The sequence below is a fragment of the Lytechinus variegatus genome, chromosome 10 (assembly GCF_018143015.1).
Source record: "Lytechinus variegatus isolate NC3 chromosome 10, Lvar_3.0, whole genome shotgun sequence".
NCBI classification, from domain to species: Eukaryota; Metazoa; Echinodermata; class Echinoidea; order Temnopleuroida; family Toxopneustidae; genus Lytechinus; species Lytechinus variegatus.
The window spans coordinates 16029070-16053764 of record NC_054749.1 but is presented as its reverse complement, the minus strand read 5'-3'; the positions used below and the strand labels follow the sequence as shown (position 1 = coordinate 16053764).

At 38.1% G+C, this 24695-nt stretch overlaps 1 protein-coding gene across 1 annotated transcript in view; it reads left to right on the top strand.

Moving 5' to 3' along the window:
- Positions 1–24695, top strand: part of LOC121422473 — a 181350-nt gene that overhangs the window by 110304 nt on the left and 46351 nt on the right. Inside the window, exons 31-36 of the mRNA XM_041617541.1 lie at positions 4320–4676; positions 7175–7279; positions 8592–8948; positions 21255–21356; positions 22389–22600; positions 23509–23665. Coding sequence (XP_041473475.1) covers positions 4320–4676; positions 7175–7279; positions 8592–8948; positions 21255–21356; positions 22389–22600; positions 23509–23665 — 1290 coding nt within the window. The remainder of the gene's footprint in view (positions 1–4319; positions 4677–7174; positions 7280–8591; positions 8949–21254; positions 21357–22388; positions 22601–23508; positions 23666–24695) is intronic.

Here is a 24695-nt window from a genome sequence, read left to right as displayed (position 1 = left end):
AATCCATAACTGTCTTTGTATAAGATCCATTACTATTTTGTATAAGCATTTGCCGCTCATGGGCTAAAATCCAAAACTGTCTTTGTATAAGATCCATTACTATTTTGTATAAACATGTGCCGCTCATGGGCTAAAATCCATAACTGTCTTTGTATTAGATCCATTACTATTTTGTATAAACATGTGCCGCTCATGGGCTAAAATCCATAAATGTCTTTGTATAAGATCCATTGCTATTTTGCATAAGCATATGCCGCTCATGGGCTAAAATCAATAACTGTCTTTGTATAAGCATGTGCCGCTCATGGGCTAAAATCCAAAACTGTCTTTGTATAAGATCCATTACTATTTTGTATAAACATGTGCCGCTCATGGGCTAAAATCCATAAATGTCTTTGTATAAGATCCATTGCTATTTTGTATAAGCATATGCCGCTCATGGGCTAAAATCCAAAACTGTCTTTGTATAAGATCCATTACTATTTTGTATAAGCATGTGCCGCTCATGGGCTAAAATCCAAAACTGTCTTTGTGTAAGATCCATAATTATTTTGTATAAGCATGTGCCACTCATGGACTAAGCATGTGCCTCTCATGGGCAAATAATTTGCCGCTCATGGGCTAAGATCTTTAACTGTCTCTAATAGGCACGGTATACTTTGAGTGCGAAATATTTGTAATTCTGAAAATCAAATCAATCATATACCATACAAAATGATATAGTGTTTAATTCTGTCTCTCATGGATCCGAAATTTACAAATAGTAAACGTATCATGCAATCATAAAAGTTTTTTGTGTCTGAAACTTCAGAAATTAATTCAAATTACCATATTGTCACTCGTGGAAAAGAGGAGTGGACTGATGCCATTGTAAAGTCATATGTCAAAACGATTAATTTGAAAAGTAGGACCGTTAAACAAACACATGTCTGGTTTGTACCCAATAACCTGCCCTCTGCGAAGTATGCGTAAATCTTAAATGGTAGGCAGCACGATATGTGCTGACGAAAAATTCCGAAAATGACCGAAGTCTGGCGAAAGGACTGGCCAAAAGGCAGTCTAGGGCCATTGAGACACTATGACAGTCCCAGATGACAGTGCCGATTGTAATCCGATAAAGTTTTATGTGTCTGAAACTTCAAAAATTAATTCAAATTACATATTGTCACTCGTGGACAAGAGGAGTGGACTCATGCCACTGGAAAGTCAAATCTCAAAACGAATAATTTGAAAAGTAGGACCGTTAAACAAACGCTTGCCTGATTTGTACCCAATAACCTGCCCTCTGCGTAGTATGCGTAAAACTTGAATGGTAGGCAGCACGCTAACAAAGATTTCCGAAAATGACCGAAGTCTGGCGAAAAGACTGATCAAAAGGCAGCCTATGGCCATTGACGCACTATGACAGTACCGATTGTAATCGTAAACTTTTTGGTGTCTGAACCTTCAAAAATAATTCAAATTAATTCAAATTACATATTGTCGCTCCTGGACAATAGGAGTGGACTCATGCCATTGGAAAGTCATATCTCAAAACGATTAATTTGAAAAGTAGTGGACCGTTAAATAAACGCTTGTCTGGTAGTATGCGTACAGTAAATCTTGAATGGTAGGCAGCACGATGTGTGCTAACAAAACTTTCGAAAATGACCGATGTTTGCCGAAAGGATTGGTCAAATAGCAGCCGAGGGCCAATGACAGTACCGATTGCTTTATACTTCATCTTTTTTTTTTTTTTGGCATTAAATACTATATATATACAGACACCGGTGGGCATACCCAATTGTTCTTTCCGGCCCAGTCTTGCGTGAAACACTCAGCAGGTTCGCAACTGGAAAACGTGGTAATTGTGAATCAGAATGTGATATGCAAACCTATCAACCGAAAGTGGACCGAAACGTCTATCGATAATGACGAATATTTTACGATTTAAAGACCAATCATCTGCCCGCTGGTTTGAATCGCACGGAAGCCATTCTGGCTCGTAAGTAACGTTGAATTCCAGACATGTGTTGTATAATTGAATACTCAAATCATGCAAAAAATATGTAGTGCTAGCACTGAAATTATTCTGCACGAATTTTGGCTGTCGGAATACCATTTCAACTTATGACCAGAGACCCGTAACCCGAAACGCTAGCGACTGATTATACTAGCATGCTGAGGTAGCAGAAACAAAAGACTAGATGGTTGCCCATTGACGGAATCCGAGTTTTTGTGCCAAAATTCAAGTTCGACCTTATTACCTGCAGACGACAAAAACTACACCTGACCAGGAATCACGTGACTCCACAGTCCTGCGCATGTGTATTGAGAAAAGCCTGCATGGCGATGGACCCAATTGATTCGATTTCTAAAATCAGTGCGTGCAGCGCAGTTTCTCGAACAGATCGAGACAAATTGGTTGGGGGCAGCCAAAAGATGACTTGATGGAACCTGTGTTTTCTGTATCTTTTTTCTCTGGTAGGGTTAATTGCATAGAAACTGTATAAATCAGCAAGCCTAACCATTGACCCGATTGTTTGGAGATAAAAAAGGCTTTTAGACTCGCTGACTTTAAGTCCTGACAAGGCAAAATCTTTTCGAACAATCTGACTTGCAGCGAGAGCAGATACCCTAGACCCTACTTGATGGCTCATAGAACGCCATCTTGTGACTAATGGCATAAGCATTTTCGTGAAACAATGACTAGCTGTATATTGAGACGTTTTGAATGGTAAAACAGAAAATGCAAAATAACGGGTGCCAACTCCCTAAATTCCCATCTAAAACCTAAGAACATCTACATCTGATGCACTCACACTAAGATTCCAAATTGAAAGTTAAGAAAAAGAAATTATGTGAAAACATGTCCGCCAAAATTCAGTTCTTCGTATTTGAACTAAGCTTATATGTGTGAATTGATATACGTGTCTTAAGTCTACCACAAGTCAAAGTTTCTTTCCTTCCGATACCATGAACGGATTAACATTAGTGGTGGAGAAAAATGCTCTTTTATACTTCCCGTTTCTAGCTTTTAGATAGCTTTTACAACGAAATCTGAATGATTTAGGCTAGAGGATAGATCTGTTATTTTTCAAATACGCCCTAGGTGTTAGGGTCAATCATGTTAATTGAACGGGTAACATAACCGTGATTTCAGATGTCGTTCACAAATGTCGGTGAATTGTGAAATGATCATACCAGTATTGTTTACATCGTTTCAAACGGCCTACAACCCCGACAAATTCTGAATTCAACATGGAAGAATTAATCTCATACTCTTTTCCAAACGAAAAACAAGTATTTTCGGTACTTATCTTTTCAATCTTATGGTTTGTTTCCTCCCTGAAGAGCATCCCCGCTTCTCTGAGAACACTGGAACTTTCCGTTATAGATTAAATTTGGTGAGTTCTTCGATTTTTCCACACCCGTCTTCGTTGTCATCGAATTGGCGCTGGCAGCCCATTTTCGTAAATGATTTAGAGGTTGTCTTATAGCACCCTTCACTGCATCGTCGAGCTGCATGCTGGATTCTTCAGATAAATCGCTTTTCAGCTTTTCCAATTTAGAACCTAGTACTATAGCAACGAAGTCCAGATTCACCAATGATTCATTTGGGTTGGAGTTACTGCACTTGGGTTGTCTCTTGTGCATTTGTACCCATAATGTAGTTGAGAGCGAAAAAAAAATGCTACTTCCCTGTATGGTGTGACGACCGCGAATGAAAGCTAACCCGAAATCTCCCTTCCACCCAACATAGCAACAATAGCATGTTGCGTAATCACATGCAATTCAACATTCCCCCTCAAATGAGATAACAATTCTTTTTCTATACAATGCTAAGAGAATTTTACATTATCTGGCTGTCAAACCACTGTAATGGTCTTTGATATGCCATCAATTTCTTAAGTGCTATGTATAGAGTATATTAGATTATAAGCATTCTTATCAATGTGATGCTTGATTTCATATTCATGGCTACAGCATTGGTGTGAAAGAAAATCTTTTCACTGTTGCTACATGTATAATCATTGCACCATATGCTTCCTGTCTCACTTCGCTGATTTTAAATGATTCAAATTATTTTAAACACCTTGATGAACTATATGATGACTTACTTTATGATATAATCAAATAAAATTGTATTTGTCTCATAAGACTTTTAGAGTAATATTTTGTCATTCAGAACACCAAATGGCTATAAATTTAAATGTGTCAAATGTATTCTATGGATGTTTTATATCAACATTTTATTGTGGGTAACCTTTGCAGTTATGATTATGACATGATATGGATATTTACACAGGGAAGAATTCCTTTCCACTCTTTTAATGCAGTCTTTGAGTTGAGCCTTGGGACGAGCATACATCTTTCTTCTCATAACTATCCTGATTACTATCCTGACGATGCCTATGTAATATGGAGATTCCAGTATGATCCACTATTAGACAGAGAGAGTATAATCTACGTCATACGGTTCCAGGAGATCGTTCTCCAAGCCAACGATTTCTTGAAGATTGGATACGGCTCTGATCCAGGGAACTCGTCCAATGTCGTACTCTATGCTGATGACATTGGGGGATCGATGGGCGATCTGACCATGGATGCAGGTGATATATTCATTGAGTTTGATGCTGATGGATGGTTGGGAGCACCTGGTTTCTCCCTTGAACTCCGCATATGGAACATTTCAGGTAAATATTACATGCTGTTTTTCCCATTGTGTGGTTGAATTTTGCTGCATTGATTAATTGCTTTAGTTGTGCTTCGTCTGTTAACCCTACACAGCCTGGCTTATTTTGATATTGTATAGCTAAGGGGAATTTATTTGCCTCCCCCTCCCCACCCCCTCCTTCCCTACAGATCTCGGAGGTTGATCGGGTAATTGTTACAAAAGTCAGCATGCACTTTACCCAAAAAATATTCTAAAAAATTTGTAATGGACTGTGACAAAGTTATTCAGATTTATTTTTTTATAGAATGTTAATTTTGTGTTAATATCTTACATAAGTTTTTCAATCTTCTGAGTTATATATTGAATTAAGTACTGTAGTCAAACAAAAATGAAAATGTACAAATAACACTTGCTAGATTTAGTACATATATGGTTCTATGTTATGTGTGAGGACTATTGCCATAAAAATCTGTAAAAAAATAAATATTCTTATTTGCTTTATTAAACAAAATACAACAAAAATGAGTCAAGTTGGTCAGGAAATTTGTTTAATGCACACTACATGAAAATTTGCATAGCCTACTGGAGGGGTTTTCAGTGGTTAGATTTCCCTGACTCAATATGCATGAAAATAATAATAATAATAATGGTCTTTATTGGTACTCAAAAAACATTTGTTGCAGCCAAAGGCTGAATTACAAATGCTAGTACAAGGTAAAAATATAACATATAAATTGACAAAAAACGCAAATATACAAACAAGGTATATATCATATATAGATAAAAAGGTAAAGAGAAATAAGTAAGTAAATAAATAAATAAAAACAGCCAGTCAATACAGAATACATAGTGAACTCCATTCGACCTTGCAAAAGTAGCAGGAAACATAAATGAGTGGCAATATGGAATTAAGTTGGCAAAAATCAATAAGTATTTAACACGTGTGAAACGGAAACAGTAAGAAAACCAGGGAAAAGAAATGCGTAACAATTGGCAAAATCATTGAGTAGCATTGTGTCTTATTGGATTATAAAGAGAACGATAAATCGGTGTAATTGAGCAAAAAGGCGTTTAACAAGGTCGAATGGAGCACTGAAACATATAACAGATTGTTGGACATACATCAAACTTTTAACAAAAGAACAAGTCTGCCCCAGCAAAAGTCGACCCAAACGAATAGATAACCGAGATATAATAGCCATAGTACTAAACATTTTACATTCTAGCCGATCCAACTCTATTCATTCAAATCAACCTACAGTCGGGGCAGACTTGGCTTAAAAGAGAAAAGGGATAGGGAGAATGGAGAAACAGAAAAATGGAGGAAACAAGAATAAACAAGAAACAAGAACATTGTAGAGAGAAAGAGAAAGCAAAGATAGATGCAATGCCAACAATATCAAATATTACATAGTACAACATGCTATTAAAAAAAGGAAAACGTTAAAAATGTAACAGACAAATTTGGAACTCTTCTGAGGTTTTTTTTCATGCATTTGCTTTGAAGAAAAGGCATTTTTTCAAGCTGAATGAAGGCTGTTACCAATTGTCACAATAATACCTCTTATTTCATTAAATAATTTTTTTTATAGTCATATTAGCATGGATGTTTGTCTTTTACCATAAAGAAGTACATTTCAATTCCTTTGTATGTATAAGATAATTTCAGATGCGGAATGTGAATCAAGTAATTTGGGCACCATTGCATGAAAGACTATCATGATATTAAGACATACATGAATATAAGATGGGTTGTATGAGAGCAGGCTTCTCATTGGTCGATTGCCCTCTTTTTACAATTTCGTAATCCGGTATATGACCATGATCATGGCATATACCAGCAATTTCTGCAAAGTAGCTTGTGTACAAAACCTCATTGGGTGATGTACCTTGAAGAAAACGATTCTGCAATATTTTTCATTGCGATGAATATTCGCTATTTGTGTTGTACAACACTTCGGAATTAAGCGAAAATATTGAAAGCGAAAAGCAAAATCCTGCAAGCATGCATGATATCTAGGGCAGCTCCAGTGCACAGCTATCCAGCAGGCCTTATGCATATACACCTTCATTTTTACAGAGCGCTATGAATTGAATCACATTGTGACATCAAGTTCAGGTAAGTTCGGATTTATAACACACAACATATAGTACATGCTAATTATCATGCAATATGCAATATCATTCGTATACATGAATTTATAATTTTTCTTGTTTTTTTATATTTCAACTCAGCCTAGTTGAAATATAAATGCACACAGGAAATTTGAATTCTATGGATACTCATATTATGGTATATTGAACTCCTTAGCATGCACTATGTATAATTGTGAACAGAGCTCAAATGCCAACCAAATGAAAGGACTCCATGGCCATAGTTTAACAATAGGATGCTGGATATTTTTAAAACAATCTTTACTTGGTTTTGCTTTGTCAAGATCGACTTGGAAGTAATGGTTTGCTTGATCTTTGCCATGGATATCACTTTCTTTTTTATTTCTATTCTTTGCATCCTAGGGCGATATGATTGCAGTTCTGGGAGTAGTGTGGATATCATCAGCCCAGAGGATGTATGTAATCACAAGGTTGACTGCAGAGACGGTTCTGATGAAACGAACTGCTGTAGGTATCTCACTTAACAGGGTCTTTGGTCCTTTCCTTACAAAGGGACCTTCTTTAAAGCCAGCGCTGCTTCTTCCTGCAGGAATTCCGCAAGTGGCTTTTCTGTACCAATGCTCACATTTTATCATGGACAATATAATGGGGAATGCTGGAAAGCGACAGTGAAAAGACACATAGCATCTGAATTTTGTGGATGGAGAAACTACTTGCATCTGCTTTCAGTTGTGAGGATAAGATGATGTAACACATTTTGGATTTTCTCCTTTCTTCCCCCACTACAGCCATGCACTGTTAAAGATCTTATTATTAGATATGGCTTTGTGTTAATTTGATTGTTGCCTTTAGTGTAAAAACCATTGACATCATTTGTTGAGTGTGATGTCTGTCCATGTATTAACCTGGGGAGAACACACAAATCGAGTTTTACTTTTTTGTTAAGAATTTTAATAATAGAAATAATCCATGTTTTATTGTTCAGAATAGAGATCAGAAATAGACAGAAAATACATTTTGCCTAATTGATCGCAGGCCACTAAGCAGCAACAGATTGGCGTTGCTCTATTCCCTAAATTGTTGAATGCCAAACAGGGTAGCAGCAACTCCCATCTTCAATCGTCTTTTAGTCTGACTTGGCCTGGGTTTGGACACTAAACCTGGTAGTGAGATGGATGCTCTTCTAAGTGAGCCAGTATACGAGCCTTTGAAATCATTTGATGAGACTGATATCTTCTATTTTATTAATCAGCTGTAGCTTGAGCCTATGCCCATGTACTGTTTGTTATTTTGTTGCATTTATGTCCAAAAGTCTTCGCAGTCATTTGTTTATTGCGATATCCATCATTATATTAGCCCTTTGCAGGCAGGCTGGGATCTAGAGTTCAAATGAGTAGTTGTAGCACAATCAGCCACTCTCCTGTAGGTTAATAGATAATGGGTGGTATGCTGATTATCAAACCTAGGTTTAACCCTAGTCTAAACTAGAATTTTAAACCCCAATTGTATGGAGAGCTGGGCTTTAAAATATTTCCTCCATATTGTGGTAATTATAATGTTTCAATCAATTTAATGAAATTCAAAGTATTTTTTGTTTTCCTATTCTTTCCATTTCATGACTCAATGATTTTTTTACACCTTTTTGCAGCATAATGATAAAAACATTAATTGATGAATAAGTTGACAACTGGCACTCCATAAAAATGTTAAAAGTTAACCCAGGTTTAAATAAATCCTGGTTATCAGAATGCGACCCATTATTTTTATTACAATTATGTTATATATTTCTTATTTTCAATTTCTGTCTTCTTTCCATCAGCTGTTACTGTGGCAACAGGGGAAAAGGTTGTCTTTGAGCCATACAGTTATCCTCCATATTACTATGCTGGATATGAATACACCCGTTCAAGCTGGCATGTTTCATCGCAAGATGGTGCAGATGCTCTCATAGTCCTGATCGAATTCGTCCAATTGAAAGGGGACTCACTCGTCATACGGAACGTCATTGAAACTTCAAGTGGACAAGAAGGGATTGAATGGATGTTGCCAGAATATGAAGACCTCGCTTGGAGTGAAGTTGGAGACAAGGTCTTCCCAGAGGGAGATCTAGTCATAGAGTTCCATGGCCAACATGGAGGATCGTTTGTTCTCGGAATACTAGCACTCCCACTGGAAGGTATTTCTTTATGTATTTGTGCATCTCCTATAAAACAAAAGAACACAATGCAAACTATGGCTGTCATCGTCGTCAGAATGAACTCTTATGGTAGCGTATTTAGGAAAACTGTTTAGAGACAATTCTTAAGTTTCATTTCAACATTTTTTTTTAAATAGAAGCATTGTTGATTCACTGTTTCCTCCTAGTGTCACTTTATTGAGAAACATGATTTTTTTTCTATCATGAAAAATTATCCATAACAAGCATTTCTGATTTTCCCCTCTCCATGACAACTGATTTGGAAAAAAGAAAACCTATATTTCCTTATTTGACCTCACTGATTTTGTTAATCTCTGGTTTTGTTATCTGCTGCCTACTAGAAAGGGGGTAATCCCTGTACAAAATCTTCAGAATTTAGAACATATATACCCACAGCCTCCTGAAAATAAGTTGTCCCTGTAGCCTTTAGGATTCAGAGAAATTGCTACTTAGCTGTTAAACCCATTGCCTATCTAAACCATTTAATCCCTGTGCAACATGCACCTATAGGTGTTACGATATCAGTATGGATATCTAAGCACTCCATACACCTCCCGCAACATGGATACCATGCCTGTTGATTGACCTGCCTAGCTGGCCTGTATAATAAACCTGTATATACGTTCATACCAAAGTCTCCACCAGAGTCCTTTGTATTGGATCATGGTGGCAGCTGAAACCAGTGATCGACTTTGAAATGACAAGGATCAAGTAACCAGATACTGGAAGAGCCGTGGTGTAGTGGTTCTGACTCTCGCCTTGTAAACAGAGGGTCGTGTGTTCGAATCCCACCGCGGTCTAGCGTCCTTTGGCAAGGCGTTAATCCACACTTTGCCACTCTCGACCCAGGTGCTAAATGGGTACCCGGTAGGATGCGAAAGATATTGTATGTTTGATTTTGCCAGCGCCATAATGAGGCTGCGATAAATGCAAGGAATGCTCCCCAGGGAGTGGAAATTGTGCACTTTTCGTGCGGGATTGAAATGAATCCAATGACCGGGGTAATAATATGCTGTAACGCGCTTTGGGCCATTCTGGGAAAAGCGCTTCATAAAAATTGGCTATTATTATTATTATTATACTGTATTGTTGGGAAGTAAACTGCATGTCTTTTTACCGAAATTCGCATGCTTCATAACCTACTTACTAACCCAACGGGTGCCCGCTCGCCCCGGCTATCGCATCGCTACTGTACCGTACTGTGCATACCCAATGCACTGTCACAGCAAATCAAACCGTGTTGTGAGAAAGAGCGAGATGCTAACGGTAAATGTAAACAATCAAATATAGCCTGAATAAGTTATAACTGTGTTCAATCACTGGCACAGAGGTCTGCATCATAAGATCAACATACACTAAAAGTTGATAAAACCTAAATTACTTAATTTTCTGGACTGGAGTGTGAACAATGAATTAATATTTTCCTAATATTAAATGTAAATCTGGAGTGTGAGAAGTGAGTGGGAGTGACCAACATTTTCACTGCATGAAACACCTAATGACATTCACACAGGGCAGTGAGTGCGATACAGGTATCATCACCAGTCGACCTGTGACTGTAAGGAGCGTTCACACGTGGATATAATCAGACATTAATATCTACACTCATTCATTTAAATACCTAAATACGTACAGCGAACATACACAATGAGTAGTGGAAAATATCCAGAAATGAACTGGGAGGCAACAGACCTACCAGAAGAGTTCCAGCTTTTCAGACAAAGAATGGAGCTGATTCTAGCAGACCAAGACATAACTGATCAGAGAAAAGTAGCTATAAAAATCAAGATTGCGATAGGCAATGAAGGCTTGCGTCGAATCAATGCATCAGGGCTATCAGAGACCGATAAAGAAAAACCGCAAGAGCTATGGAGACTATTAGAGGCACAGTTAAAGGTCAATATCAATTTTCGCATACACCGCTTAGAGCTAATGCGGTACAGGCAGAAACCAGATGAAACGATCGATGAATTCGTAACCAGGTGTAGGGACAAAGCCAAAAATTGCGATTTCGAGGAAGCTGAGTTAAATGAGCGAATCATGGAGCTAGTGATTGCGTCAACTCCAAGTCTCGAATTCCAAAGGTCATTGCTAGATCAACCGAAAGGTTACAAGGTCGAACAAATTTTGGTAGAAGGTCGTAAATACGAGGCAGTTGCTGCGAGCCGACAATGTCTCGAGACACTAGACCCTAAACAGAATATCGATTCGTTCAAGCGTAACCAGGGACGAAAAGCATGTGGTAACTGCGGACGTTTCCACAAACCTCGTCAGTGCCCTGCGTATGACGATGAGTGCCGTGCCTGTGGCACCAAGGGCCATTGGGCCAAATTCTGTCGTAAATCGAAAAATGATCGTAGTCGTAAACAGAATCGTAGATCAGATGACCAAAGATCAGACACGGTATCTGATGACCGGAAACCAAAACAAAACAAATCACGATCAAAATCGAAAAGTCGAAAGAGTAAACCAATAAGCGAAATGGACATAACACATGATACTACCACAGATCATGATCATTATCAATCTACAGATAGTCCATTCAACGTAGCACAATTCGACACCATACACACTAATGGACCACACACAGTTGTAAATCCAGAAGGTACTGTAGCATTTGCTAACATTGATATAATATGCCCACAGAGAGAAGGTCAACATAAGCTTTACCTAAAAGTGGACTCGGGGGCAAGTGCTAACACTATCACAGTACGTACCGCCAAGGCAATTTACGGTCCAAAGTGGGAATCGGTAGTGAAACAAACAACAATAAAACTTATAGCTTACGGAGAGACACAAATTCCATGTAAGGGTACACTAGACATAAAGTGTAGATACAAGAGTACAAAATGGTCAACACATACCTTCTATGTAGCAGATGTCAAGGGTCCAGCGATCCTAGGGTTGTTAGGTTGCACTGACCTTGGAATTATCACAATTCACTCAATGGACAACAAAACACCTACAACCAATCCTAAACCTAAACAAACACCTATCACAAGTGTAAGGGATCTCAAACAAGCATATCCGAATCAGTTTGACGCTATTGGTAGTTTCCGGGGAAAGGCAATGCTTCATGTCAAGGATGATGCTAAACCTAACATAGACGATCCCCGCAAGTGTAGCGTACACTTGAAAGACAAAATCAAGGCGGAACTGGACAATATGGAGCAGCAAGGAGTCATCAGAAAAATTGAGTACCACACCGATTGGTGCAGCTCCATGACCACTGTTGTGAAGAAAGATGGATCCATCAGGATTTGTCTTGACCCCAGGAGGTTAAATGATGCCTTGAAGAGATGCCCGCACAAGGTACCAACCTTGGAAGAGGTCCAACCTGTCTTCGCAGGAGCTCAGTACTTCTCTAAGTTAGACGCGAAGGCTGGTTACTGGTCGGTTCACCTATCAGAGGAGTGCCAGGATCTCACCACATTTCGTACACCATTTGGAAGGTACCGCTTCCAAAGGCTACCATTTGGGTTGTGTACTAGTCAGGATATCTTCCAGCAGCATATGGATAGGATTGTCCAAAATGTGCCAGGCTGCAAATGCATCGCAGATGACATAGCGATCATAGGAAGAACGGAGAAGGAACACGATAGGAATCTATACTTACTCATGGAGACAGCAAAGCAAGAAGGCTTAGTGTTCAACAGCTCCAAATGTACTATCAAGAAGGAAGCCATCAACTTCTTCGGTTCCAAGTACACTAGATCAGGTATCTACCCAGATCCGAGCAAGGTAGAAGCTATCACCTCAATGCCATCACCCAAGGACAAAGAAGATGTTCAGAGATGCCTAGGATTATTCACATACCTAGCAGCATACATTCCTAACTTCTCAGAGAAGTCAGCACCACTTCGAGAACTTCTAGACAAGGAAGTACCATTCATCTGGGACGATGATCATGAACATTCCTTGAACAGCCTGAAAAGTGCAGTATCATCAGGTGCATGTCTACAATTCTATGACCCAAAGAAGGAGACAACTCTTGAGGTAGATGCATCGATGAAAGGGCTAGGAGCATGCCTGCTCCAGCAAGGCAAACCAGTTGCATTTGCATCCAAAAGTCTTTCCACTGCACAGTCCAACTATTCCAACATAGAGAGGGAAACCTTAGCCCTAGTGTTTGGTATCAACCGCTTCCATACATATCTGTTCGGGAAGGAATTCACCGTCATAACAGATCACAGACCATTGGAGATGATATGGAAGAAACCTCTTAGAAGTGCACCACCACGTCTACAGAGATTGCTTATCAAAGTCCAAGGATACCGATTTCAAGTCAAGTATCGACCAGGAAAAGACATGATTCTTTCCGATACCTTGAGCCGACTTCCTAATCCCAAGGAAGCACGCGATGTTCCACTAGATGTCAGAGTGGAATCCATCTGCTCTGAAGCCGAAGATTCGCACCAGATTGACTTGATATACTTCGGACAACACAAGAGAACAGAGCTTCAGAGAGAAACGGCTAATGATCCTGTTCTCAGATCACTATGGCAAATAGTCACTCAGGGATGGCCTGAGACCATCCAAGAATTGCCGACATCCCTTCGTCAATTTTGGTCTTACAGAGATGAAATCGGAGTATCACACGGAGTACTCTTCAAGGGAAGTCAAGTCATCATACCGAAGACACTAAGGAATGACATCCTTAGACAGCTTCATCTAGGACACATGGGAATTGAAAGCACGAGGCGACTTGCTCGTGAGACAGTGTTCTGGCCAAACATCAACAAGGACATTGATCAGTTGATAGAGCAGTGTGAAACATGCCAGAAACACCAAGCAAGACAGCAGAAAGAGCCACTGCATCCCCATGATGTACCACCAGCACCATGGACCAGACTGGGAACCGACTTGTTCATGCTCAATAGACAAGAGTATCTACTCGTTACTGATTACTATTCCAAGTATCCGATCATTGCTAAGCTAACCGATACATCCAGTGCAGCTATAGCAAGACAGATGACGGGAATCTTCAGTCTGTTTGGTCCACCAGAAGAGATTGTGTCCGACAACGGTCCACAATTTGTCGGGAAACCATTCCAAGACATGTGCAAGAAGTGGAATATCAAGCACATCACTTCTTCACCGCACTATCCAAGATCCAACGGATTAGCTGAGAGAATGGTTCGTACAATCAAGAATCTGTTGACGAAGTGTTCTCAAACTAGCCAAGACAGTCAACTAGCCATGATGCACCTGAGAGCAACACCAGTTGACAATAACTTGAGATCACCAGCAGAGATGTTGTTTGGAAGACCCATCCGAACCACATTGCCAAGTCACTATCTTTCGAGAGATTCTGCTACTACCGAGTTTCTCTTGAATAGGCAAGACAAAATGAAGGAAGTGCATGATCGACATGCAAGTTCTGATCTGCCACCACTGCATGTAGGACAGCCAGTGAGAGTTCTGCATCCAAGAGACAACACTTGGATATCAGCCAAAGTATCCAAAGTCTGTGAAAAACCTCGGTCCTATGAAGTTTCAACGCCGAATGGAGGAATCTTGAGGAGAAATAGATCTCACTTGAGGGAAGTTCCATCCACCAACCCAACTCCAAAGCGTGTGAGGTTCGAAGAAGACCATTCCACAGAAACTCAACCAGAGGAAGACAACGTCCAACGAGCACCAATGTCCAACTCTAATCAATCTCAACAGACACACTCACAAACCACGAGGTCTGGACGCACTATTCGCAAACCAGAGAGATTCATGTTTGAAGATTGAACATTATGAACACTCTAAACTCTCAAACAAAGAAGAGAAAGAGAAGAAAGAAGACAACACTGAAGACATTAGTGTAGTTTTAAGTTTATTATATACATGTATAAACATTGTACATTATTTTTGGTATGTCAAGATAGTGTTTACGAAATTATCAAAAGACACTATAACCAAAAATTATTGTTTGGAAATATTGATTTCAGGATCAATCCGGTTATCCAAATTATTTTCAGTTTTGCACAAGATTGAAGTTATGTAAAATTGAAGATGCATACAGTTTATCACAAATTGGTATTATTCTCACAAACCAAACAATTTCTATATTATTATCTGATAAATCATAACTAAGCCAAATTACCAAAATTTGCAGACTACCAAAAGTATTGTTTGAAAACAATATCTTTGAAATATTGAAATTCTCAATCTTATCAGAAGAAGGGGGATGTTACGATATCAGTATGGATATCTAAGCACTCCATACACCTCCCGCAACATGGATACCATGCCTGTTGATTGACCTGCCTAGCTGGCCTGTATAATAAACCTGTATATACGTTCATACCAAAGTCTCCACCAGAGTCCTTTGTATTGGATCAATAGGAGTCCCAGATGTCAAGGGGCATCGTGTGAAATGCCCAGTGCCAGCCTCACAGAAATGTTGTAAGCCTACCAGAGCGCTTACAGTAAGACCGGTCACATCTTTTCGATTCAGAAGTCAAAACATTTATTTCAATGTGCAAGTAATGCATTGTTCAAAGATAAGGCATCGCTGCCGCTGGCTGTAACAGAGTCTCTGCTAGCACATTGTTAGTGCTAAGAACATTTCTGTGCGGTCAGTACAGGTGAATAACCAGTGTTGCCAATGGTTTAGCTTTTAACTGAATTGTCCTGTTTTTGGAGATTTCATATCCCTAAAATCTCATTACGAAAATTTCCCGTTTGATTCTCGACCTCACTTCGGACTGCAAACTGCGGTCGCATACCCCGTTTTGCGTTTGCAAATCTCAAACAACTTTTCCAACCCCGATAAACCCATCTTGGCCAGGTAATCCCCTTGTCTCAATTTCACCACCACAGGCCAGCTAAACGAGCGTTGAGCCAAGGACAAAATGATAAACAACAGCTGTGCTATTACATAAGACTTGTCTGCCTGTAGAAGGATCTTCAGAAAGAAATTATTGTATTCGATATTAATCACGTTTTCAAAGGCATATTACATTCAGACATCCAATACTAGTCCATTTTCAATTTCGAACGAAGAAAATCGACCTCGAAATAAGGAAAGTATGCGGAATAAAAATTATGGTATGTTTAGCATGCAAGGACCGCGATGCAGATCCCATCTAGTTTCTGTCCGTACAGTAAGAAAATATGGGATGCATGCCGCTCACTCGCGCAACGATACAGTCTTAACGAAAGGAAGGAATTAAGGAAGGAAGAGAGAGAGAAAGGAAGAAAGATAGAAAGAAAGAAAGAAAAAGAAAGGAAGAAAAAAGTTTCTATCAACGCATGTATACATGGAACTCCATGCTCTCACCAGAACATACATTAGAGAGATTTCGATTGTCTGCGACTGCAACGTATTCCTAGTTCACCGGAAGTGGTGACACCGCTCGTTCAGTATCACGTTCGTACATTGATGAAAACAATTTCGATTTAAGTCGACGTACCCGTACCACGCCACAGCATATACCAGCGTGATAGCGAGCGGGCCGTGGGCCGATGCTTGGCCGGAGAATCAGGCGTAGCATCACGCTACGAACCAGTGGGGCGACTGTGGGTGCAACATTTGCACTCTTGCGCAAAAAGCCGAAAACACACGGTTGTTTGGAAATAAAACATCAATTACCTATCGGATATGTAGTGTCTAAAAACAGGACACACTAAATGTAATGGAAAAGCTGGTAACAAGCAGTAATTTGCAGTTTACCAGCCCTGCTCAATCAACGAAACTCGAGTGTTGATGCGGCTTCATTCATTTTTGCCAAGCTGGGATGACGTCATCATGTTCGAACTAGCGCTCGTTCGAGCACTATGACACCGAACGTCAAAACCCTTAAATACGAGTCACAGATTTGGTCAGTGGACGAAAAGGCTCGTCACAGATTACTTCGCGCATGCGCAGTGCTCCCAAAATTCCTTAATCTCGTACGTCCACATGGCACGTCACAGAAAACGAAAGGTCTCAATTGCAATCCATCGTGTGTGGCCCCCTGCTGTGACCATTGATGCTGGGGTGTATTATCTTCGGACCGAGGTCAAGAAACAGATGTTTCTATACTTAAATTTCATGCTTGAGGGCAATAGGGTTTTGAGAAGAGATTTGATGATAAGGGAAACTTGGGGTATACTGCTCTTAAAGGAGACACCCGAAGAATCCAAAGTATTTTATAATGCCTTTTTGTGGTCATCATTGTAAAGGGGAAGTATTACTAATCAGATATATAACTTCACTTTTCAAAATAGTCATTAGAGTTTGCAGAAATCAGCTCTCAAAAATGATTTATTTTCATGCCATATTTCTGCCTTCCATCGGTCCTCTTGCGAGCTCCAGCTGAGTGACGTCACACAATGAGCGTGAGCAGCTGAGGCCTGAGCTGACAGCAGCCCATTGAAGACGATCTTTCCAATCAGCGTTTTTTGCTCTTAGAATTGTTTATTCCTCACAAGATTGGTCTTGTTATATAGATAAAAGTTTGAATTTACTGAACAGTGAAATAAAGTGCACATTTAACGAATTTTGGTAACCGATATTTAGCTTAGAAAAAATGATTTTTTTTTTCAAGAAATATATTTGAATAAACAAAGCATATTTTCACTTAGAAATCACACTTGCGACAAATTGATATTATAATCAATATAAAGCATAGAAATTCTTCGTCACGACTGAAAAAAAATTATGAAATTTCATTACGTATTAAACAAAGTCAGGAACCACAAAATAACATGGCAATATCCATCGCGAAATGATTGAAATTGCAGTTGAATTGCCGAAACATGATTAGCCCACAGCGGCGAGCAGACTTTGTTTCATATATCTTAAAAGCACACCATAATGTAGGGAATGACCTGTGGCCAAACGTGTTGGCCATCGTTTTGTCGTGTGCGAGGACCCTGGTTCAAAACTCGAATTGACTTGGTTATTTTTTTTTATTCCTTCTCGTCCCTACCCAGCTTTTTTTTCTTGTGAAATCCCATTCAGACCTGTATTTATCAAATCTTATTTAATTGCTGCTTTTGATTTTCAAGTTCTTGATTAGATTCTACTCTTATTTGGGATGGGAGGGGTACAGGATGAGTTAAAAGTCAAGTCCACATCAACTAAAAATTATTTGAATAGAGTAATTTCCCTTGCTGTTTTTACTCAAAACAGTCACAAAACAATGATATGCAAATTAGTGTTGTCACTCACATCACATTCGTTTCTAATTTTTTTGTGGCATTTTGTTTTTTAATTCTTTGCAGATTTGAGTATAGGAATTTCTTCATCCGAACACAATAGGTTACATTTACGGAACTGTAACTCTAAATGTTATTTGGAGGAATTAAAATCCCTCTGAAAATTTTTCAGAAAATAAATAGAAAATTAGATATCAAATCTACATGTCATGTAAATATATCAAACAACAAAATACAAAAGAACTTAGTGCGTGTGACATAATGGTTAGTGTAATTTGCACATCGACACAGATGAGCATATCATCGTTTTATAAATTAGGCAAAATTTCTCAATGTTAGAGTAGTAATTATATAAATTTGAATCAAAGTTTTTATGAAATTTCCTGCAATATCTTATTTTTCTTTAAATTCAAATGAATTTTTGATTGTGTGGACTTCTCCTTTACTCTTAATGTAGGGAATGCATAGCAATATTTATCCAGAAACAAAATTGTCTTAAAATATGCAAATCTGTAATTGGGCACATGTTCACTTTTCTTTCATCCAGGCCACTTCCTCACACCCACCAGGCTTACAGTCTTAGAACAAAAAAAAATGATGAACCATCACACAACAGCACACAACATTCAGTGCTTCACAATAAATATTTCACTTCTGTTCATACATGTACATGCAATAAATATTGTGGAAAACAAATAAAAGGCGTACCCATATTCAAATACCGTTTAAAAGGACAAATATATTATACCTTTCGAGAAAAATCAGCACGTTAGATATCTGATAACAAAACACAAATATGGGGCACTGCAAGAAACTTATGTTCCATTGCAAATCAAGCGTAAGTCTTAAATTCAAATTCAAGCGTAATAAGGTCGAGTTGCAATAGCAGTTCAACTACATGTACATGTTTGTCTTTAATCAAAGGACTTACCCTTGATTTGGGACGTGTGATTGATTAGAAAATTTCTTGCAAAATGCCCTAATAACATTAAAATTGTTTTTTTCGTTTTAAGTTGTGTGTTCTTATTTTCGACAAGCTGTATTCCTGTCCAAGTCAATTTTTTTAGTTCTCTCCAAAACTGTGCTCAAAATCGTTTCCAAGATAGATAAAGATAAATTTTCTGTTGCATCATTATCAGTCCAAAACTTGCATCGTAGCTCCTGGAAAGAGTGAAGAAAAAAATGGCTATATCCAAATCAGTAAGAGGACATGATGGAATCTCCCAGATTGAAGTAGCGAGCAGAGACCAGAAGTCACCAGAGTCAGCAAGTGTGCAGATCTGTGTGTAGAAGAGAGAAAAAAATAAAGAAATAATTTAAATAATCAAATCAAAGTATGAATTTCATTATCTTGATGATTGACGACGTGCGGTGGCATGTAATTCCCGGTCAACAACAAATAATAGTAGGTTTAGACACCTGAAAAATTCCACTCAGAACACTGGTGCTCTACCTCAACGCTCAAGTGATGTTTGTGTAGGCCCCACTCTACTTACCGCTTAGCGGTAGTGAATCACTTGAGGTACGGTACTCTGTGTCATTACAAAGAGTGCATTTATCTTCATTGTTTTATGTTGAAGGCACTACGCATTCATATGTAGAAGCACTCTAATCAGAAAGAAACACCAGACTCTAGTTTTGGCCAGGAATCAGCATGATCAGGGTAACCACTGCTGAAAATTTGTCTTGCTTCGATCATGACATCGGCATTATGGTGATATAATTCTGTGTATCTGGATGTATACGATACAGGGCCCTCCTGAGCATAAACGCATTGGGTACTAGACCTGTGTATAATAAAAACTTAAACATTTGGCCTTATCGTGAAAACATTCGGCCTTATCGTGAAATTTGGTGTTTGTGCGCTCGTTGTGTACAAAGTCAATGGGAGTGGATCACCGCCGTTGACGAAATAAACGGCAGTGAATGGACTGGTGACAAAAACTACGATAATGCCAAACATTCCTCTGAAACAGCATATTTTCAGCCATGGTCCATGCCAGTGCTCCTAAATAATTTAATCGCCTGAGTCCTGACCAGTTTATTTAGAAATCTGACTGAAGTCTTTGTGAAGAAAAATCTGCTGGAATTGTGCAAAAACATTATTTCTAAAATAAAGACTTTTTAATTTTAATAGTAGTCATGCCAAAATGCATGATTCTAAAATTATATCAGATCTGTATCTGTCATGTGACCTGAATGCATCGTCAGAACAAGTACAGACTACAGTTTCCAAACATGTTTACCTTGACTTTTGACTGGATCAAACAGCGTAACCTGCATCGGCAGCAAGTGAATGGGACCGTACAGCTTGGAATTAGAGCAACACAACGAAGACTGTCGAGTGGACAAAATCGGTCTTTCCAGTTCATAATTCAATAAAAATGGACAAAGTAACACAGTTCTGGTTCTCTTATAGTCTGAAGATGTCGAAATCGGATATCACAACACATGAAGAAAACGGTAAATTCGAAGAAAAATAGAGACCAGGAAGGTGTATCAGTGTATTATGCACAGAGAGATAGTGTGTAGTCGATCATGTGACATCATTATTCTCGACTGTTTTCGATCGCGTGAATGTCTGCCTGGGGGCGGCTGGGGGGCTGAGAAGGGTCTCTATTAATTTCATTTCTTGCATTTCCACAACATTTGTAAGACTTTTTAGTGACATATTTGTGTATAAAAAGACAAGACCTTTCCATTCATATATAATTTGTCTATAATCATCACTTTCGTGAATTTTCTTTGTGTGTATCCTTTAAACCTAAGATTTTCGTCATGTGAATATTCAGATTTGAGAATTTTGTGAGTATGGATTTGGATGTATTTTGTGAATTATTGATGATGTTATTGTTTTTTCTAATATATACCATTATCCATTTTTGTATTCTGGTTAAGCAAATCATAACACATCCAGGTACAGTAATTCTTGCGGCTGAATTTTCTCTCAAGGTATGCATCAAATTGCACAATTGTCAGTCCAAAAATGCAAAAGCTCCCTCCCGTTTGAGGGGGGGACACCCCCTCCTATACCCCCCCCAGTTGCTCAACTCCCTCGCAATAATGGGTTCGTTTTCTGCATTTCAAATGTTAGCAAATCTGAATTACAGAATTTAGGACTCAACTGGTTAAAATGCTTTATCATTTTAGATATCAGCTTATGTGCAGCTGGTGATAAGATCCTGCTTCCTGAAAACAACTGTAATGGGATTGTGGACTGCCCTGACTTAAGTGATGAACGAGATGATTGTGGTAAGATTTTCTATAGATTTTCTTCATTTGTTCATCAATTTCAATTTTGTTTGCTTTATATGAAAGCTCGAGGTGGTGATGCAAAATTTCAAGTGGTGATGCAAAATTTCAACTCAGAATTTTGAAACTCATTAAATATGCTAATTTATTTCATGTATTTCCAAAACTCACAAAAAATACTTACTCATTTCTTGATTTTGATTATTTTTGTTCCATCTGAGAGCTACACGAGGTTTACCAAGATTCTACACAGATTTTAGAAAATTTGACTTGTTATGCTTAATTTACATGAAATTTATTCATAGATCACAAAAAGTGCTTCATGTCATTTCTTCATCAATTTCAATTGTATATTTTCAATTTATGTCACCAGTATAATTCACTACAGTGTGAACTGGGCTGAAATTAAGATTGTGTTAAATTTTGTTGCGAGATACCAGATGAGCTCCACATCATTGATTTGCTAGTTTTAATATATAGTATAAATTTGTCATTGATCTTTTGGAATGAATCCATTGCTAATACAAAGCTATTAAAGTGTAAATTGAAGACATCATAGAAGTATTGTGTTGTAGTGGTTTTAAATCTTGCTTTGTAATGAAAGGTTCCTGCTTTTATCACACTGTTGTCTTTCATCTTCTGGCAAGTTGGGAATCCACAATTTTCAACTCAACTTGCCACTCTCCAACAATGTTATAGATGGGTACCAGATAGAATGCAAATCCACTATAGAATGCTTAGCAGTTGGGTTAGGAAACTTTTGCTGGAATGTTACCCAGGAAGCAGAGAAAGCGTACATCTTGTAAAGTAAAAAAATTTTGTTCTGATGTATTCTAAAGTAAAAAGTAGTAGAAAGTTTACAGTAAATGTAGTAGTAGAAGAAGCGTTTGTATAATAGGAGTAATATTTTTAATGAAAAAAAAACTCCTCTGTATACATTTGAACATGATACTGTGGAAAATGCAAACAAATAGTAAAAGCCAGTAGAACCATGTGTGATTTGGCATTTATGCATTAATTCTCTTATCACAGAACCCACTCGTGTCTTTGATATAAATCTTGGTGGAAATGCTACTATCTATTCGGACGAATATCCACCCTCCATACCCCAAAACAGACCAGTGTTTAAGACGTGGTTGTTCAGAGCAGTCAACGATGAGCGGCTGCAGCTGCAAATCATCCATCTAGAGATGTCGAGTTTTGATAGATTCACACTAGGATCTGGCCAAGACATACACTACGAGGTACTGTATCAAGGGATTCGGTTTTTTAAATGATACTGTTTAGATGCAATGTAGCATTTTGTCATACTGTACCGGAATGATGTTGGTGCAGTCCCACTTTATATAGACATACAGTTGAGATTGTCTAGGAAGGAGATGAGGAACAAGTTTATGGCCACTTGGGGCATCTTGGAAGTTTTTGTTGCTTAAAACAGCTCAAAGTCTGTCTCTGCTAGAGATCATCACACTAACACTCCTTTTAAGTGTATTAAAGGCAAAATAGTAATCTATTAGAATATATCGTCGGCCTTATGCCAAAAGGGCCTTAACCCGATTTTAGGGGTTCTGAATATTTTATAATAAATTTAACACATTTCATGTAAAACTTAATAACTTAACACGTTTATCGAAATTGGCTTCAAAAGCAAAAAAAACGACCACAAACTTTTGATTATTAGAGAGGCCAAAACCTTTAAACGCCATTATCTCGGAATGGCCAAAAGCAGTTAAGGCCCTTTTGGCATAAGGCCGACGATATATTCAATTATTTATTTCACTTTTCATTATTGTTCATCTCTACCTTTTGTTTGAAATGCAGTCTGCAAAAATGATATGAGTAAATTTGAAATAGTATTATGTATCGTAATCAAATGATCGGCTGTATTCTATCATGTGATCTGACATTTATTTGAGCTAGCATGAAACTATGCCAATGACTGGGTGTATGGTAATGCATCACCAGTGGTTTTGAGATGATAATGGCTTCACAAATAAACAAGCACCCACATTACAATCTTACATAACATATAATGTATGTCATTTTGCTTGGGTATTAGAATAAATAAAAACATCTATCGTGCATCTATGATCTTTCTTATGCTCTCATCAATGTTTTAATTGCATAATACTTATTTTCACTTTGTTTTTAGTTAACCTTCGATGAATTCCAGGAAATCGACATAAGCAGCCTGCCACCGATCACGCCTCCAGGATCTTCACTGTGGATCACGTACGTCAGAAGTACAGGAAGACATGATCAGCCATCTTCTTTTCTATTCGCCGTGACGGCTGTTGATGAAACAGATTGTAAGCACAAAAAATGGTCGTATGGATCCTAATCAAATGATTGGATGGAATCTGTCATATGATCAGTCATTTATTTTAGCTAACAGAAAAGAACGCTAATGGCTAGTACCAATGACTTGTTCTGTTAACTGACATGTCATAGTTTTGAGATGATGAGTCAACAAATAGCAGGAATCCACATGACTGTCTTATGTAACATATAATACCCATAAATTTCCATATGCATCTTAAATTATTTTGTTGTATTAGCTTACATGTAGGCGCTCTGACATTACCTTTTCAATTAAATGTTACCTGATTACAAAGGCTATGAGATAAAAAAAAATCATTTTCACTTCTTACTCATTTAGGTTTTATTAGGATTATGGAATATGTAATTATTTCCTAAAGTAATAGATTTCATGTCATGAAATATGGAGATGTTGAATTTGCATTGTGTTTGTATTGTGTATATCAACAAATGCATATCACTTCTGGGATAAACCAACCAATCAAGGTTCAGGAGCATAAATTTAGCTGCCTTTATCAAATGAGATGCTATTCCATTTGCAGACCTGCCAACCAGTTCACTTTTGGCGAATTAAATACGTTTTTGCAACCAAAATACAACAGTACGTTCTTTCTTTAAAAAATATGTATTTGTAAAAAAAAATTTTTACAAAATCGTAATTTTGGGGGAGAATCATCTCTACGTGTCTCTATTTCATAAAACTTACATGAATATGGTTATTACATGTAGATCAATGTAATTTCAGGTAACTTGTTTTTTTTCAATCATTTTGTTAAAACCAGGGTGAGATATACACGTGTTTACATGTTTTTTTGTTCATCTGCAAGAGCAGTGCTCATTTTAGCCTGCATGCAGCTTGAGCACCGTGATGAGTGAGTGCACCACGCATATTATCATGAAATACACTTTTTTGGGGGAAAATACACCTTTTTTATCACAAATTACACTTTTTCATTCCCATAAGTGGACAGGTCTGCATTGCTTCATTGTTTCAAATGGAAAGTAGAATTTGGACAGAAC